Below are 17,998 nucleotides of genomic sequence, written 5' to 3' on the forward strand. Positions count from 1 at the left end.
TGACATTCCAACCGATTCTCGATAATGACATTCCAACCGAGTGTCGATAATGACATTCCAACCGAGTCTCGATAATGACATACCAACCGATGATCGATAATTACATTCCAACCGATTCTCGATAATGACATTCCAACCGATGATCGATAATTACATTCCGACCGATGATCGATAATTACATTCCAACCGATGATTGATAATGACATTCCAACCGATGATCGATAATTACATTCTAACCGATGATTGATAATGACATTCCAACCGATTATCGATAATGACATTCCAACCGATGATTGATAATGACATGCCAACCGATGATTGATAATGACATACCAACCGATGATCGATAATTACATTCCAACCGATTCTCGATAATGACATTCCAACCGATGATCGATAATTACATTCCGACCGATGATCGATAATTACATTCCAACCGATGATTGATAATGACATTCCAACCGATGATCGATAATTACATTCCAACCGATGATTGATAATGACATTCCAACCGATGATTGATAATGACATTTCAACCGATTATCGATAATGACATTCCAACCGATTATCGATATTGCCGATTCCCAACACTAGGTACAGAACGGTTCTTACTGGCGTTTACAAAGAAGTGCCCGATTCCAACAAAACCGTTTGTGCCTTCGTCGGTGCCGTACGTGAGACCGTATCCCGCCATCCAGTAGGAGAGGCCGCCGAAGATGACGTCAGCTACGTTCTTGGCCATCACGTTCACCTCGTTCTTGCACGAGGCGTAACCACTCTCGAGGAGACCGAACCCTGCAAAGGAAAACAAACGTGTATGTTTAGCGACACCTCATCATATTTAACTTCTCCTATTAAATGATCGTGTTCCCTGTCAGGGACAGAACTCTCTGACGCACGTGCGTTTTTAAAAATATGAAAAATGCATTTTGTGGTATTAGAAACTCCAGGATGACCAGAAACAGTTCGGATGTACGGAAATGGATAATCTAAACAATACAATATAAGTAATGTTTGGTTTTAGCTAATAGTGAAAAATATGCCTTAGTGTTTAAAAACTAGGGTCTGTCCCTTTAATATAATTGTAGTTACTTGAACTGTGGATCTGGAGAACGGACTAAAGCCGCAGCCGCCACATGAGATACTAGTATTCCTATTGCATTAGCTGTTATTAAAGTCCCAGACCCTATGAAAATGGACAGTAAGTTTGGATAATCTATTAAACTTACTTACTTACATATAAGTATTTGACGTGCCTATACCCAATTAAAGGGACATTCCTGAGTTAGGTGCGTTGTAAGATGTTTCAGATTAATAAAATATCTCTACGATTAAACTTACATATTAAATATATTTTCTTGTTTAGAATGTCAGTGTCTGTATATTCAATGTGTTTCTGGTCATCTTAATATTTGTAAGAAGCCCAAATTGGAGTTTGTTTTCAAATAATTTCGTACGTACGAAAAAACAATATTTTAGGAAATAAGATGAAATTTAACCTAGTACAAATATTAGAACGATCACAAACACGTTTAATAATATTATACTGCCACCAATATTTTATGCAGAAAATTAAAATCGTTAAAAAGTCTCTGTTAGTCGATATCATCTTAAAAAGTGCAGCAAATTGAGGAATGTCCCTTTAATGTTCAAGCACGCTGTTCCGGAGACAGCGTGACTGCCTCTCCAGGACAGAGAGGAGGATGGACAAAAGGTGCTATGGCTTTAAGGTTGAAGCACGCTGTTCCGGAGACAGCCTGACTGCCTCTCCAGGACAGAGAGGAGGATGGACAAAAGGTGCTATGGCTTTAAGGTTGAAGCACGCTGTTCCGGAGACAGCCTGACTGCCTCTCCAGGACAGAGAGGAGGATGGACAAAAGGTGCTATGGCTTTAAGGTTGAAGCACGCTGTTCCGGAGACAGCCTGACTGCCTCTCCAGGACAGAGAGGAGGATGGACAAAAGGTGCTATGGCTTTAATGTTCAAGCACGCTGTTCCGGAGACAGCGTGACTGCCTCTCCAGGACAGAGAGGAGGATGGACAAAAGGTGCTATGGCTTTAAGGTTGAAGCACGCTGTTCCGGAGACAGCCTAACTGCCTCTCCAGGACAGAGAGGAGGATGGACAAAAGGTGCTATGGCTTTAAGGTTGAAGCACGCTGTTCCGGAGACAGCCTAACTGCCTCTCCAGGACAGAGAGGAGGATGGACAAAAGGTGCTATGGCTTTAAGGTTGAAGCACGCTGTTCCGGAGACAGCCTGACTGCCTCTCCAGGACAGAGAGGAGGATGGACAAAAGGTGCTATGGCTTTAAGGTTGAAGCACGCTGTTCCGGAGACAGCCTAACTGCCTCTCCAGGACAGAGAGGAGGATGGACAAAAGGTGCTATGGCTTTAAGGTTGAAGCACGCTGTTCCGGAGACAGCCTGACTGCCTCTCCAGGACAGAGAGGAGGATGGACAAAAGGTGCTATGGCTTTAAGGTTGAAGCACGCTGTTCCGGAGACAGCCTGACTGCCTCTCCAGGACAGAGAGGAGGATGGACAAAAGGTGCTATGGCTTTAAGGTTGAAGCACGCTGTTCCGGAGACAGCCTAACTGCCTCTCCAGGACAGAGAGGAGGATGGACAAAAGGTGCTATGGCTTTAAGGTTGAAGCACGCTGTTCCGGAGACAGCCTAACTGCCTCTCCAGGACAGAGAGGAGGATGGACAAAAGGTGCTATGGCTTTAAGGTTGAAGCACGCTGTTCCGGAGACAGCCTGACTGCCTCTCCAGGACAGAGAGGAGGATGGACAAAAGGTGCTATGGCTTTAAGGTTGAAGCACGCTGTTCCGGAGACAGCCTGACTGCCTCTCCAGGACAGAGAGGAGGATGGACAAAAGGTGCTATGGCTTTAAGGTTGAAGCACGCTGTTCCGGAGACAGCCTGACTGCCTCTCCAGGACAGAGAGGAGGATGGACAGAAGGTGCTATGGCTTTACGGTTGAAGCACGCTGTTCCGGAGACAGCCTGACTGCCTCTCCAGGACAGAGAGGAGGATGGACAAAAGGTGCTATGGCTTTATTTGGTTACTTAGTGATCTATAATCGATGCAATTAGTGGGTGTACTTTCTAATAAAAATAAGTTGATTGCAGACATGACATGCCCACCCATGCACCTTCGGGTTATGGCTTTGTATGGTGTGACAGCGTGATTATTTTGAATGAATAAATGAAACAAAAATGAATAAATGATTGGATGGATGGATGGATGGATGGATCGATCGATCGATCGATCAATCAATCAATCAATCAATCAATGAGTAAACGGCATGGAATAAGGTTGCCACACAGTCGTGGGTGACAGGTTATAATGGGGATGAAAACACTGACTCTACAGAAGGCAATCGATCTTACGTCACAGTACCTTAGGCAAGCGATGAAACGAGTCTGGGAATTGTTTTATTCCTTGAGCGACGGTACTCACGCGAATGTTATAATTTATTTATAAAGCACATTGAACTGATTTATTAATCATCAGCTATTGTACCGGTATGTCAAATATTTGGCAATTTTGTAAAGCCGCTACATTTGTTCATTAGTAGCAAGGGATATTTTATATGCACCATCCCACAGACAGGATAGCACATACTACGGTCTTTGATATACCATTCGTGGTGTACTGGCTGCAACGAGAAATAACCCGATGAGTCCACTTAGAGAGAGAGAGAGAGAGAGAGAGAGAGAGAGAGAGAGAGAGAGAGAGAGAGAGAGAGAGAGAGAGAGAGAGAGAGAGAGAGAGAGAGAGAGAGAGAGAGGAGAGAGAGAGAGAGAGACACACAGACAGACAGACATACAGACAGTATTACATCTTTATATTTTGCCTTCTTTGTATTAATCTATACATGGCAATCATCAAACGTTTACTCTTCTCTACAAAATCACATCTCACAGGATCCAATTTCAAACACAGAAGCGGATCAACTGATTGATGTTAGAGATTCTTTTTTAAAAGTTTTAACATGTAATTTGTGTGGGTTTATTTTCCTATTAATGTAAAATGTGAAAAAAGATGAAATTAATTACAATCAAAAGCAGTAAAATTAGTTACTGCAAAATACCAAACTAAGTGCAGCGATGTCATTGGTTACAAGCAAAATCAGCAAAATAACGGGTTACTGCAAAACATCAAACTAAGTCAGTAAGTACAGCGATGTCATTGGTTACAAGCAAAATCAGCAAAATAATGGGTTACTGCAAAACACCAAACTAAGTCAATAAGTACAGCGATGTCATTGGTTACAAGCAAAATCAGCAAAATAACCGGTTACTACAAAACACTACACTACGTGCAGCGATGTCATTGGTTACAAGCAAAATCAGCAAAATAACGGGTTACTACAAAACACCACACTACGTGTAGCGATGTCATTGGTTACAAGGAAAATCAGCAAAATAACGGGTTACTACAAAACACTACACTACGTGCAGCGATGTCATTGGTTACAAGGAAAATCAGCAAAATAACGGGTTACTACAAAACACCACACTAAGTGCAGCGATTCCATGCTGCTGATCTAATTGGCTGTTTTCGCCAGTTTCTTCAGTGTAATGTGCGCGGCCATATTTAAATCATGTGATGATATGAAATGGTGTGGAATATTATGATCTAACTCAAGTCCATATTAGAGCAGGCCCGTAGGAGCCGTGTGGGGGATGGGGCGAGGGGCCTATGTCTTGATCTCGAAGATGAAATTGTACGGGTTTGTTTTTGTCCTACTCTTTATAAATAAAGGTAAACATATGACTTGTGCCTCCCTCCCCCACTAGAGGCTGTGACACCACCATCCCACTAGATATTTTACCTCCCACTCAAGATATCGTTCCTATGGACCTACGAAGGGATTGTTTTCTATAAACATTCGAGACTTGGATGTTTGTCTCATACTTTTTGGATGCATTCGAAACTGTTTTGCTGTAATACAGTCGAAGTTCTATTCGTAAACATGTTTTGTTTTTCGTTTAGGTTGTTTTCGAAGATTAGGTTCATTCTGTTAAATAATAAAGAACATTATATTGATTTTAATATGAAGATGCAAACTTCTAATAAGGTGGTACTATCCGAATTAATGGTTTTGTGTTTACAGAAATATAATAATAATAATAATAATAATAATAATATAAATAAATAATAAAATAATAATAAGTAATAATAATAATAATAACAAACAAAAATAATAATAACAATAAATAACAAACAAAAAAAAATAATAAAAAAAATAATAATAATAATAATACTACCAATAAATGAGTGATACATGAAAATAATCCACCCAGACACAATAGCACTATTATGTCATGTTACACATTTAATGGTTACCATAACAAACACCAGCTGTTGCTAACGTCATATACCAGCTGTTGCCAACGTCAGATACCAGCCGGTGACCACCTGAAAGCAATTACCGGGTACAGGGACATTCCTGAGTTTGCTGCAATTTTTAAGATGTTATCGACTAACAGAGACTTTTTAATGATTGTAATTACATATCAAATATATATTTCTGCATAAAATATTAGTAGCTGTATATTAAACGTGTTTCTGATCGTTCTAATATTTGTACTAGGTTAAATTTCCTTTTATTTCCTAAAATATTGTTTTTTCGTACGTACGAAATTATTTGAAGACAAAATCCAGTCTGGGCTTCTTACAAATATTAAGACGACCAGAAACACATTGAATATACAGACACTGATATTCTAAACAAGAAAATATATTTTATATGTAAGTTTAATCGTAGAAGTATTTTATTAGTCGGAAACATCTTACAATGTAGCAAACTCAGGAATGTCCCTTTAATGGTATTGGTACTATTATTAAAGGTAGTGGGCGCTTATTTTCCACATATGATAATATTTTCTGGAGCCTTTCTTTTCATCCCCATCCTAGAACAGAACATGTTTATTGTATAAAGTATTACATAACACTTATAGCAAACATACAATGAAAAATACAAATTAAATGTAGAGTCAGTGACTCAGTAAGTAAGAAGGCTAGTTGAAGAAAATACATGAAAGTATAAAGCTGTGAGGAACAGATAAGAAACCAATTATAACAATAACTGGCGTCTCTGCATAGCAAGATGTACATATTTTGCTAAATTAATAACCATTTTAGGGGTATCACAAGACATTAGCCTATAAAACTTTTGGATATTTGGCCATCTATTGTAAATCTTATTTAAATACTGTTGTCTTAAATCCCTATACATTGGAAAAACTAACACAAAGTAATATTCATCTTCTATAACTTTCATATTACATAATGTACAAAATCTCTGATCATAAGGTATATTTTGATATCGACCCGTTTCGCATAATCGACTATGAGAGGATAATCGTAATCTGGTGCGATCTGAGAATGGTTTTGGTAGAAATATTAACAAGAAAACTTCAGGGCTGATTTCAGCCAGTCCGAACAGAAAAATGTCCGCCAGACGTAGTTTATGCGCTTCACGGTTAAGCAAAATGGCCACGTCGAGAACCAATCAAATAGTTCGCGAAACGTTTGATGGCTGAACTTGGGGCTGATAAAAGTTGTGAATTTCTGGGATTTGGATTCTTTTCCTCTTGTTATTATTATTATTATTATTATTATTATTATATATATATATATATATATATATATATATATATATATATATATATATATATATATATATATATATATATATTGTTATCGATACAGAAAGTAGAGAGCAAAAAAAAAAGGAACATTTCCTCACCGACACCACAGTAGGTTTTAAACTACAACTATTTGGTGTCTAACATAATATTGTAATTAGTTCCATCCTTGATTCAATATAGGCCGACTCTACCGAATAACAAGGAGACATTTTAATGTACTTTCAATTATCATGGTATGGTATGGTAATCGATATACAGTACATAGAAGCTAATGCAGAACTGCACGTACAGTGGTGTTATCCGGGAGTTCGTCTCCGCATCAACAAGGAGATTTACTCTATACAGTTATATGGTAATTTGTTAAAGAAATGTTTTATATAGGTACATTGAACATTTGAAGATAAAAGGATTACGAGAGTTGGCGTTTTGTTTAAGACCAGTAATAGGATTTACCTGGGATAGAGTAATATGTATTAGCGCAAACAATATCAGCATTTAATCATACATGTACTTCGGGATCTAGTTCAGTCGGTAGAGAGTTCTCTCGAAGTGCTTCAGGTCGTAGGATCGAACCATCTAAGGTGACCCATTGTCTGATAGGCATTTCTCCGTCCCACTGCGACTAGTAAATTAAAGGCCGTGGTATGTGCTGTTCTGTCTTTGGAAAACTGTACATGAAAGATCCCTTGCTTGCAATGGGAAAATATAACTGGTTTTCTCTAAGACTATATATCACAATTACCAAAATTAATGTTTGACATCCAGTAGCCGATTATGAATATATCAACGTGGCCTAATGGTGTCGTTAAACAACACAAGCTTTTTTATATTTGGAAAAGTCTTTATTCCTATATTCATAAAAAAGTAGCACTTATAATCGTACTAACTATAGGCTTATTTTTCTTACCAGTAATATCGGAAAACATTTTTGTTAAATAAAAATATTTAAAAACATAACTTATTCAGAGCTAATGGTTTTTTTAGGTGGGTTTTTTTTAGGTTTTTTTTGTTGTTGTTGTTTTTGTTGTTGTTTTGTTTTTGTTTTGTGGTTTTTTTGGGAGCACCACAGAGCTATGAAGATGCAATTTGGTTTGTTCTTCGTTCTTAGAGATTCGACATTTAACAAAATTCTTGATTTGTATCTCTTTGTTTGCCGATGGATGGAGGGAAGGAGGTCATATCAATATTAGCATAACAGTCTAGTTCATTAATTGAAGTACGTTCGAATAAATGGTAAAGTTCTAAAATAGTTTGAAAGCGATCTATTTGGTCATAAACAGAGTTTAATAATACATTGTCATTCTTCATGTACAAAACTAATTTCTGCTGACGTCTCTCAGGTTCCCTGTTTTGTTAATGATGTTGTATGTGAAGTCACATCAGACATACGACGTTTTGCGAACGATACCTCTCTTTGTGTGGCGGTGCAAGAGGGGTGAAATCTCCAGTAAACGATCTTCTAAGAAGTGGCTGCCCTCCAACACACGAGGCACTTGATAGAGATCCATGGAATCAACTACCAGTTTATCAAGTAGCCACTGGACTCTGCGTTGGGCACAAGTACGGCCCTGATCATGTATTACAGTTTTGTCTTTCAGATTTATAGCTATAGTCCGTCTCACAGGAAACGCCTTTTTTCATAATATGAAATTTACTACAAGTTATTTATTTCTGAGCCGACTGATATTTAAATTGCACACAAAAATTGTTTGTTGTTTTGTTTGTTATTTCCAAAACACTTTTTCTTTTCTTCTTACGTCAAACCAAACTGAAATTATCTACAAAATGCATTTTTTTTTTATAGAATGATGGGACGGACTATAGGTCGAAAGTCATGAAACTAGTGCAAATATCTTAAATAAAGATCTTGAATCAATACGTGGGTTAATGTTAGTCAGGATAAAAAATTAAAAAAAAAACAAAACAACAACAACAACCCCCAAAACCCCCCAGCTATGACTATAATATTCAGTCGCGAATATTCGACCAGTAACAAGCCGACACTATTTTAAACAACTTACCGATATCGGAAGTTGAATTTCATAAACACTTGGGTCTGACTTTATGGCAATCAGGTGAATAGCTGTCGTATTGACGAAACAATTAAACTGATAAATTGCCTCAGATATTTCAAATGCCCTCTCTCCAAAAAGTCATTACAAATAATATATAGGTCTTTTAACCTTCTAGTATTCGATTATTCTGATATAATCTGGGATAACTGTTCTTTTCAATTGGAGTAAAATCATGAAAATATCCTACTAGATATTCTTAGAACAACGTACATGGTGCTTCGTGGTGTGACCGTAACTTTAGGGGCGCCTCAGACCATCTGATTTATTTAAAAAAATCAACAATAAAAAACAAAAAGTATCACAAAAAACACACACACACTCACACACACACACCAACAGCAAAAATAAATAAATAGAAAAATAAATAAATAGAAAAATAAATAAATAAATACATAAATAAATAAATAAATAAATAAATAAATAAAAATTTAAAAATAAATAAATAAATAAATAATAATAAAAAACAACACCTGGTTTATCATCACTACTAGAAAGGCGTACGTTATGTACGATTATAAAGTGCCAAATAACCTGGTGGCAATTTCACAAAACATCGTAAGTTTACGTCTGCAACTAGCAGTTATACCGGGCATACATTTACAAGTGTTTGGCGTCTATATCACGAAGAAAAAGCAAGACAAATTAAAAATGAAATATGTGTATTTCTAACTATATTAGTGTACTGTTAGTAGTAATAAGAATTGTGGTTTAGTCGTAGATTTACGTTTACGTGCAAAACTAAGGCTCACGATGTTTTGTGAAATTGGGCCCTATTTCCTGCATACTTAACTCTTCAATGACCTCGACCGGTCATTAAAACCAATGCATATACTCTACGCAATGCTTAATCGTAATTCCTTCCTTAAAAATAATTCATCTCCTAATTTAAGGAATTATGTGTCATTAAAAAGGTTTAAATAAATATAACTGAAACTGTTCCTCCGTATGTTTTATAGCAAGAGAGAAATCAACAGATACTGCACTGTCGATTGAGAATGGGTAACAGCAACCTATTCTGGACGATAAAATCGTATTCCCTGATCACAATCGTAGCTCTGCACAAGGCAGAGTCGAAAGGATGTTAGGTCGTGATTGATTCCAAGATCCACTATCAGGAAGGAAATGTTTTTTATTATTATTTAACGACGCACTCAACACATTTTATTTACGGTTATATGGCGTCAGACATATGCTTAAGAACCAAAAAGATATTAAGAGAGAAAACCCGCTGTCGCCACTTCATGGGCTACTCTTTTCGATTAGCAGCAAGGGATTTTTTATATACACCATCCCACAGACAGGATAGTACATACCACAGTCTTTGATATGCCATTCTTGGTGCACTGCCTGGAACGAGAAATAGCCCAATTGACCCACCGACGGGGATCGATCCAAGACCGACCACGCATCGAGCGAGCGCTTTACCACTGAGATACGTCCCGCCACTCCCACTATCAGGTGCTCGTCGTTAGCAGGACCGCCACTCCCCTAGGAGATCCGTAAAACACCGTAGTGAAATCTCAAAAATAACACTTATCATCACAGGGGGTTGTATCAGTGTTATATCGAAGATTACCTGGCAGCAGTTTTACAGACAGTCCAGATAGCTGAGGTTTGTGTGCCCAGGACAGCATGCTTGAACCTTAAAGGGAAATTCCTGAATTTGCTGCATTGTAAGATGTTTCCGAAAAATTAAATATTTCTACGATTAAATTTACATATTAAATATATTTTCTTCTTTAGAATAGCATTATCTGTATATTTAATGTGTTTCTGGTCGTCTTACTATTTGTAAGAAGCACAAACTGGATTTTTAATATATTTTAGGAAATAAAATGAAATTTGACCTAATACAAATATTAGAACGATCAGAAACACGTTTAATATACAGCCACTGATATATTATGCAGAAAAATATATTTCATATGTAATTAACATCTTAAAAATTGCAGCAAACTCAGGAATGTCCCTTTAATTGGATATAGCCACGAAAATAAGTTGAAATGCAATGAATGAATACATTCTGTTCAAACCAATTAGCTTAGCCTTCACAACAGTTTCATTAATTATTAATGGAACATCCAGACTATTAAAAAAGAAGAAAGGAATGGACACAAATATGCTGTTCCTCCGCTAACAGCATTCACCTGAGGTTGTCGTCAAGGGAGCTATTTGTTTCACCTAGGCAACGACCTTCTGCAGTGTTGGATTAGATGTAGGCCCGTAGGTTCAAGTTTTGTTTTGTTTAACAACACCACTAGAGCACATTGATTTAATAATCATCGGCTATTGGATGTCAAACATTTGGTAATTTTCCTATTAGTAGCAAGGCATCTTTTATATGCACCATCCCACAGACAGGATAGCACATACCACGGCCTTTGACATACCAGCCGTAGTACACTGGCTGGAACAAGAAACAGCCCAATGGGCCCACAAACGGGGATCGATCCCAGACCGATCGCGCATCAAGCGATTATTTTACCACTGCGATACGACCTGTTTCTAGGCCAGTAGGCCCGTAGGTCGCCATACCCGCTACTAGCACTGTCCGTGTTTCTGTTATAGCTGTTGTGTTATTCACGTGTGTGCCATTTACATTTGTTATTCACGTGCGTGCAATTTATATTTATTACTCATGTGCGTGATAGTTACATCTGCTTTTTACGTGTATGACATATACATATATTCACGGACTTGAAATTTATATATGTTGTGGTACGTTAACGTTTTGTTTTACGTGTTTTAATTTTGTATATGTTGTTTGCATGCGTGACATTTACATGTCATTCATATGTATGGCATTTACACCTATTATTTACGTGTTTGAAATTTAAATGTGTTATTCAAGTGTATGCCATTTTTTGTTGTTCATCTGAATGACATTTAAATATGTTATTCATGTGTATGACATTTGTATTTTTGCACAGTTCTTTACACTGATTTTATTTAAATCTTGAATATTTATATCGATGTTGATCATCACCTTATTTGTTTGTATTACCATAGTTTGACACCCAATAGCCGATGTATTTTTCGTGCTGAGGTGTCGTTAAACATTCATTCATTTATTCATTCATTCATTCATTCATTCAATATCTATGTGGTCCTTAACCATATGTCTGACGCCATATAACCATAAATAAAATGTGTTGAGTGCGTCGTTAACTAACATGTCTTTCTTTCTTTCATGTGAATGACTCTTTTACATCTGTTATTCATGTGCATGACATTTACATCTGTTATTCATGTGAATGACATTTACATCTGTTATTCATGTGAATGACATTTACATCTGTTATTCGTGTGAATGACATTTACATCTGTTGTCCATGTGACTGATATTGACATCTGTTATTCATGTGTATGACATTTGCACCTGTTATTCATGTGAATGACAGTTACATCTGTTGTTCATGTGAATGCCAGTTACATCTGTTATTCATGTGTATGACATTTACATCTGTTGTTCATGTCAATGACATTTACATCTGTTATTCATGTCAATGACATTTACATCTGTTATTCATGTGACTGATATTGACATCTGTTGTTCATGTGAATGACAGTTACATCTGTTATTCATGTGAATGCCAGTTACATCTGTTATTCATGTGACTGATATTGACATCTGTTGTTCATGTGAATGACAGTTACATCTGTTATTCATGTGTATGACAGTTACATCTGTTGTTCATGTGACTGATATTGACATCTGTTATTCATGTGTATGACAGTTACATCTGTTATTCATGTGAATGACAGTTACATCTGTTGTTCATGTGAATGCCAGTTACATCTGTTATTCATGTGTATGACATTTACATCTGTTGTTCATGTCAATGACATTTACATCTGTTATTCATGTCAATGACATTTACATCTGTTATTCATGTGACTGATATTGACATCTGTTGTTCATGTGAATGACAGTTACATCTGCTATTCATGTGAATGCCAGTTACATCTGTTATTCATGTGACTGATATTGACATCTGTTGTTCATGTGACTGATATTGACATCTGTTGTTCATGTGAATGACAGTTACATCTGCTATTCATGTCAATGACATTTACATCTGTTGTTCATGTGACTGATATTTACATCTGCTATTCATGTGTATGACATTTTCATCTGTTATTCATGTGTATGACATTTACATTTGTTATTCATGTCAATGACATTTACATTTGTTGTCCATGTGACTGATATTTACATCTGTTATTCATGTGTATGGCATCTGCATCTGTTATTATGGGAATGACATTTACATCTGTTGTTCATGTGAATGACAGTTACATCTGCTATTCATGTCAATGACATTTACATCTGTTGTCCATGTGTATGACAGTTACATCAGTTATTCATGTGAATGACTTTTAAATCTGTTATTCATGTGAATGACATTTACATCTGTTATTCATGTGACTGATATTTACATCTGTTATTCGTGTGACTGATATTTACATCTGGTATTCATGTGAATGACATTTACATCTGTTATTAATGTGAATGACATTTACTTCTGTTGTCCATGTGAATGACATTTACATCTGTCATTCATGTCAATGACATTTGCATCTGTTGTCCATGTGACTGATATTTACAACTGTTATGCATGTGAATGACATTTACATATGTTCTTCATGTGAATGACATTTAGATCCGTTGTTCATGTGAATGCCAGTTACATCTGTTATTCATGTCAATGACATTTACATCTGTTATTCATGTCAATGAAATTTACATCTGTTGTCCATGTGAATGACATTTACATCTGTTATTCGTGTCAATAACAGTTACATCTGTTCATGTTATTCCTGGGAATGACACTTCCATCTGTTATTCATGTGTATAACATTTACGTCCGTCATTCTGTAGTATGTCATTTACATAAGTTGTTTATAAGTGACAGTTGCATATGTTATTCACATGTGTGACATTTACATCTGTCCTCTGTCCACCTGCCTCGGTGGCGCAGTTGTTACGCCATCGGACTACAGGCTGGTAGGTACAGGGTTCGCAGCCCGGTACCTGCTACAACCCAGAGCGAGTTCTTAAGGGATCAGTGGGTAGGTGTAAGGCCACTACACCCTCGTCTCTCTCACTAACCACTAACCAACTAACGACTAACCCACTGTCCTGGACAAACAGCCTAGATAGCTGAAATGTGTACCCATGACAGCGTGCTTGAACCTTAATTCGATATAAGCACGGTAAATGAAACTTTACTACAGCTTCTTATATGTTCCACTAATGAGTTACTATGAGTTTTCAGAGGAAAATCTTCCTGCTTGCTTTTTGATCATTGAAATGTACATAGCTATTTCTCGTTCCAGCCAGTGCACCACGACTGGTATATCAAAGGTTGCGGTATGTGCTATCCTGTCCACGTGATGGCACATATAAAAGATCCCTTGCTATTAATGGCAAAATGAAGCGGGTTTTGTCTCTAAGACTATATGTCAAAATTTTCAAATGTTTGACATCGAATAGCCGATTATTAATAAATCAATGTGCTCTAGTGGTGTCGTTAAGCAAAAAATGTCTTCTTCTTGAAATATACATAACAATATCGTAATGTGTTTCTAATGGATTTCAGTATATATGTTAAAGGTAATATGCATTAACATATTGACGACTAATGTACCGTTATTCATGAACCAGAAATGTGTCCACATACTTAACTAGGTCTCTGCTTCAACTATAAATCTGACGAATAGGCACTGAAGCACGTCGTTACAATAATTCTGAACACAAATTTCCATTAATGCTGTACTATACGTTTTTATATACTTTAAACGAAATTCACTTTGATATAATAAGTACTACGACGGCTATTGTGTTCTGGGTTAAAATATATAGGTAGTGACTGTGTGTATTGTCTTGTTGTAAGCTACTTCAATAAACTCGACATCCACAGGAGTAAAACGTATGATGTCCACACTATGTGATAATGTACAAAACAAAATAATAATGGGGTTGCCTAGAATCTCGTCCTTGATGCCCATGATATTTACACATACAAGTGCCCGTGCGTGGGAGAAAAATTGATTACATTCCCTCCCTATCCTGAAAAAAAACCGGAAAAAAAAAGAAGAAAAAACAAACAAAAAGCGTCCCCTTTCCACCTACAAAAAGCTAAAAAAAAAAAAAACAACAACAAATAAACGAAAAACAAACAAACAAAAAACCAAACAATCATCCCGATCAAAATCAAACGAACAGTGAAACACCCCCAACCAGATACCCATGAAACCCCCCCCCCACCACCACCACCAAACCACCAAAAAAACACAGAAAAAACATAATAGTGAACGAAAATAAAATTACAAAACAAAGCAAACAAACACAAAAACAAAACACCAACAAGAAAATAATCTTTAATTAAAAAATTAAGAAGAACCCTTGGATATGTTTTTAATCGTATATCCACAAAAATGTTTTTAAATCCCACAGTCATAGTTACATTAATAAAACAAAATAGAACATAAATAATGGGCCTTTCATCAGTGTTGAAATCATGTATAGTACTAGTGGTGCACCTTCCACTCCGAATCAACACATGGTAATACACGTATCTGACTGTCTGAAGATGGTAAATGCAAAAAAGAAAAGAAAAAAATAACAAAACCCTTTTACATATATATATGATTAAAATGGTAATTGAAAAACCCAAAAGAGTCTCAAATTCGACAGCACTGAGAACGTTGCAAATGAACCTGACTTCATGGTGAAATGGTACCAGCACCGTCAACTGAAAATGGTAAACTGATTATCCTGATCGCATGGTTAAGATGGTAAATAAACTTGACTACATTGTAAAGTTATCGAATGTAAACCTGACTGAATGAATAAATCTGACTAAATGTGAAATTATACATGCTTAGTGAACAAAACATGGTTTTGAAAACACAACACCCTTACAAAAACCACAACCTCTCTCTCCCCTCCACCCTCCCCCATCACAGACGCACACACACATACAAAACACAATTCACCAAAAACACAAAACAAAAGTCAACCAAAAAATAAAGCAAAACAAAACACACACCTAACAACCCCTGAGTGCGCGGTGAAAATGGTTGATAAGCAAACCTGACTGCATGGTGAAGATGATGAATGAACTTGTGAGAATCCATGTGGCGTCGTCCCACGTCGGTGATGTTGAAACTGGCGTTGTGGTCGACACGTTGTCCACTGTGGTCGTCTGCCCGGTCGTGACCAACGGGAAACTCGTCGCGTTTTCACTCATTCTTAGTTCTGAGAACGTTTAACTCTGATCTTCGGAAACTTCAGATGTTAGTAATCTAGGTTCATTGAAAGAGGTTTTTTTATGATCATAGCTAGGAGGGTCCGGTCCTGTTGCCCATACACACGATGAGCTTACACAAGGAACATGTCATTTCTTTTTGCTAATCTTTGACTGAATGGTTTTAGCTGCCCGTTTTTAAATGTTCTACCTTGTTTTTGTTTTAATTATTTCCGTTGCTTGCTCTTCGCTATAAACAAATGCACCAATTAATATTTAGTGTATGTCCTTTGAATCAATATGCCTGTGGATGGTTCTTCACCAAATTCGTTCTATAGATGCTCTATTAACACTTTCCTTCGGTGATTCGTAAAACCGAATCTTGTTTTAGAAACTTTATTATATTATATTATATTATATTATATTATATTATATTATTATTTATTTATTTATTTATTTATTTATTTTAATTCCCTTTACAAATGTCCCCTTAAGCGAGTACTCAAGGTTTATTGTTGTTGTTGTTCTTATTGTTGTTGTCCACCATTCTGCTTCTGCTGCTTTTTGTCTGTTGTCAGATGGGAGATGTAGGTGTTGTCTGTTAACTGAACTTTTAAGTTATCTCATTCGCACATTTGTTTACAAACTCAATCAAAACAACTTCAAAACACCGTTTGATTAGTTGTTCTCGGTGTGCACCAATTGTTTCCGTAGCAGATAATAACAGAGTTCTTCTAGATCTGCTTTATAATCAGTTAACTCAGTTTTATTGGTGACGATTTTACACTGATGGAACTGAGTCACGTACGATCGTTCCTGTTAGCTCTGATAATCTCTGAATTAAATAATTCTAATAAGCAGTTTTATTGTTTGATTTTTTCTCCGCCCAGTTTTGGTGAATGTTTGTTGAATCAAGTTCTTCTGGATTAAATAATTCTATTATAAGCCGTTTCATTGTTTGTATTTTTCTCAGTCCAGTTTTGGTGGATGTCCGTTAAAATCAAGAGATCTTGTTGATACGCTTTGTAATCAGTTAAATCCGTCTTATTGGTGATGATTTAACACTGTTGTAACGGAGTCCCGCACGATCCTTCCTGTTAGCTCTGATTAAACAATTCTATTAAGCAGTTTTATTATTTATATTTATCTCAGTCCAGTTTTGGTGGATGTTCTTCTGAATTTAATAATTCTATTATAACCCGTTTCATTGTTTGTATTTCTTTCGGTCCAGTTTTGGTGAATGTTCATGGAATCATGTTCTTCAAGATACACTTTGTAATAAGTTAAATCCGTATTATTTGTGATGATTTAACACTGTTCTAACAGAGTCCCTTTTATCCTTACAAGCTTCATGCTTGTAAAATGGTGGAATTAGATAACAAGCTTCTTAGAATCATAAACGCTCAGACGTCGAATAATCTGCTTTCAAAATGCAACCAATAAATATGGCCAACCACGACAGATGATCGTAACTCTGAATCTATTTCTCATTACCATAGTCATTTAAAGACACTGTTCGCGGTTAATTGTTTTTTTCTCATCCTTTAAACCACGTGCGACACAAGCCACGAAATACATCCCTGATTGTGGAAATACATTTGCTCATCACAACGTACCTGTCGATATAAAGGAATAATTAGCAAAAATACATTATTGCTGCGTATCGTTATAACGTTATCGGCGCTAATTTCGTATGCTTGTTCTGCGACAAAATCAATAAGCAAAGATCCTGTTCTGAAACATATTATAGAGGGAGGAGGCCTGTTTGCATTGTTATCCGTGAAATGATATATAAAAACACATTACTATTTTTTTTTTTTTTTTTTTTTTTGGTGTGTGTGTGAGTGTGTGTGTGTGCGTGTGTGTGTGTGTTTTCCTTTTGCTTTCAATAGTGGTTTGTTTTTCGTGAGTTGTAACTTTCCATTTATGGAAGAGTAAACCATCTTTTAATAACTTGAGTGAGTATTATTTTAGATTGACGATATCAGTTTATCAGTTAAACAATAGAAGC

At 36.5% G+C, this 17,998-nt stretch overlaps 1 protein-coding gene across 1 annotated transcript in view; it reads right to left on the reverse strand.

The window, feature by feature from the left end:
* The window catches only part of LOC121388861 (putative ammonium transporter 3), a 32,625-nt gene extending 16,635 nt beyond the window's left edge, over positions 1-15,990 (reverse strand). Inside the window, exons 1-2 of the mRNA XM_041520382.1 lie at positions 15,834-15,990; positions 613-795 (exon numbers count right to left, since the gene is read on the reverse strand). Coding sequence (XP_041376316.1) covers positions 613-795; positions 15,834-15,990 — 340 coding nt within the window. The remainder of the gene's footprint in view (positions 1-612; positions 796-15,833) is intronic.
* Between the last annotated feature and the right edge of the window lie 2,008 nt (positions 15,991-17,998).

This window comes from Gigantopelta aegis, chromosome 2, assembly GCF_016097555.1.
Source record: "Gigantopelta aegis isolate Gae_Host chromosome 2, Gae_host_genome, whole genome shotgun sequence".
Taxonomy (NCBI): Eukaryota; Metazoa; Mollusca; class Gastropoda; order Neomphalida; family Peltospiridae; genus Gigantopelta; species Gigantopelta aegis.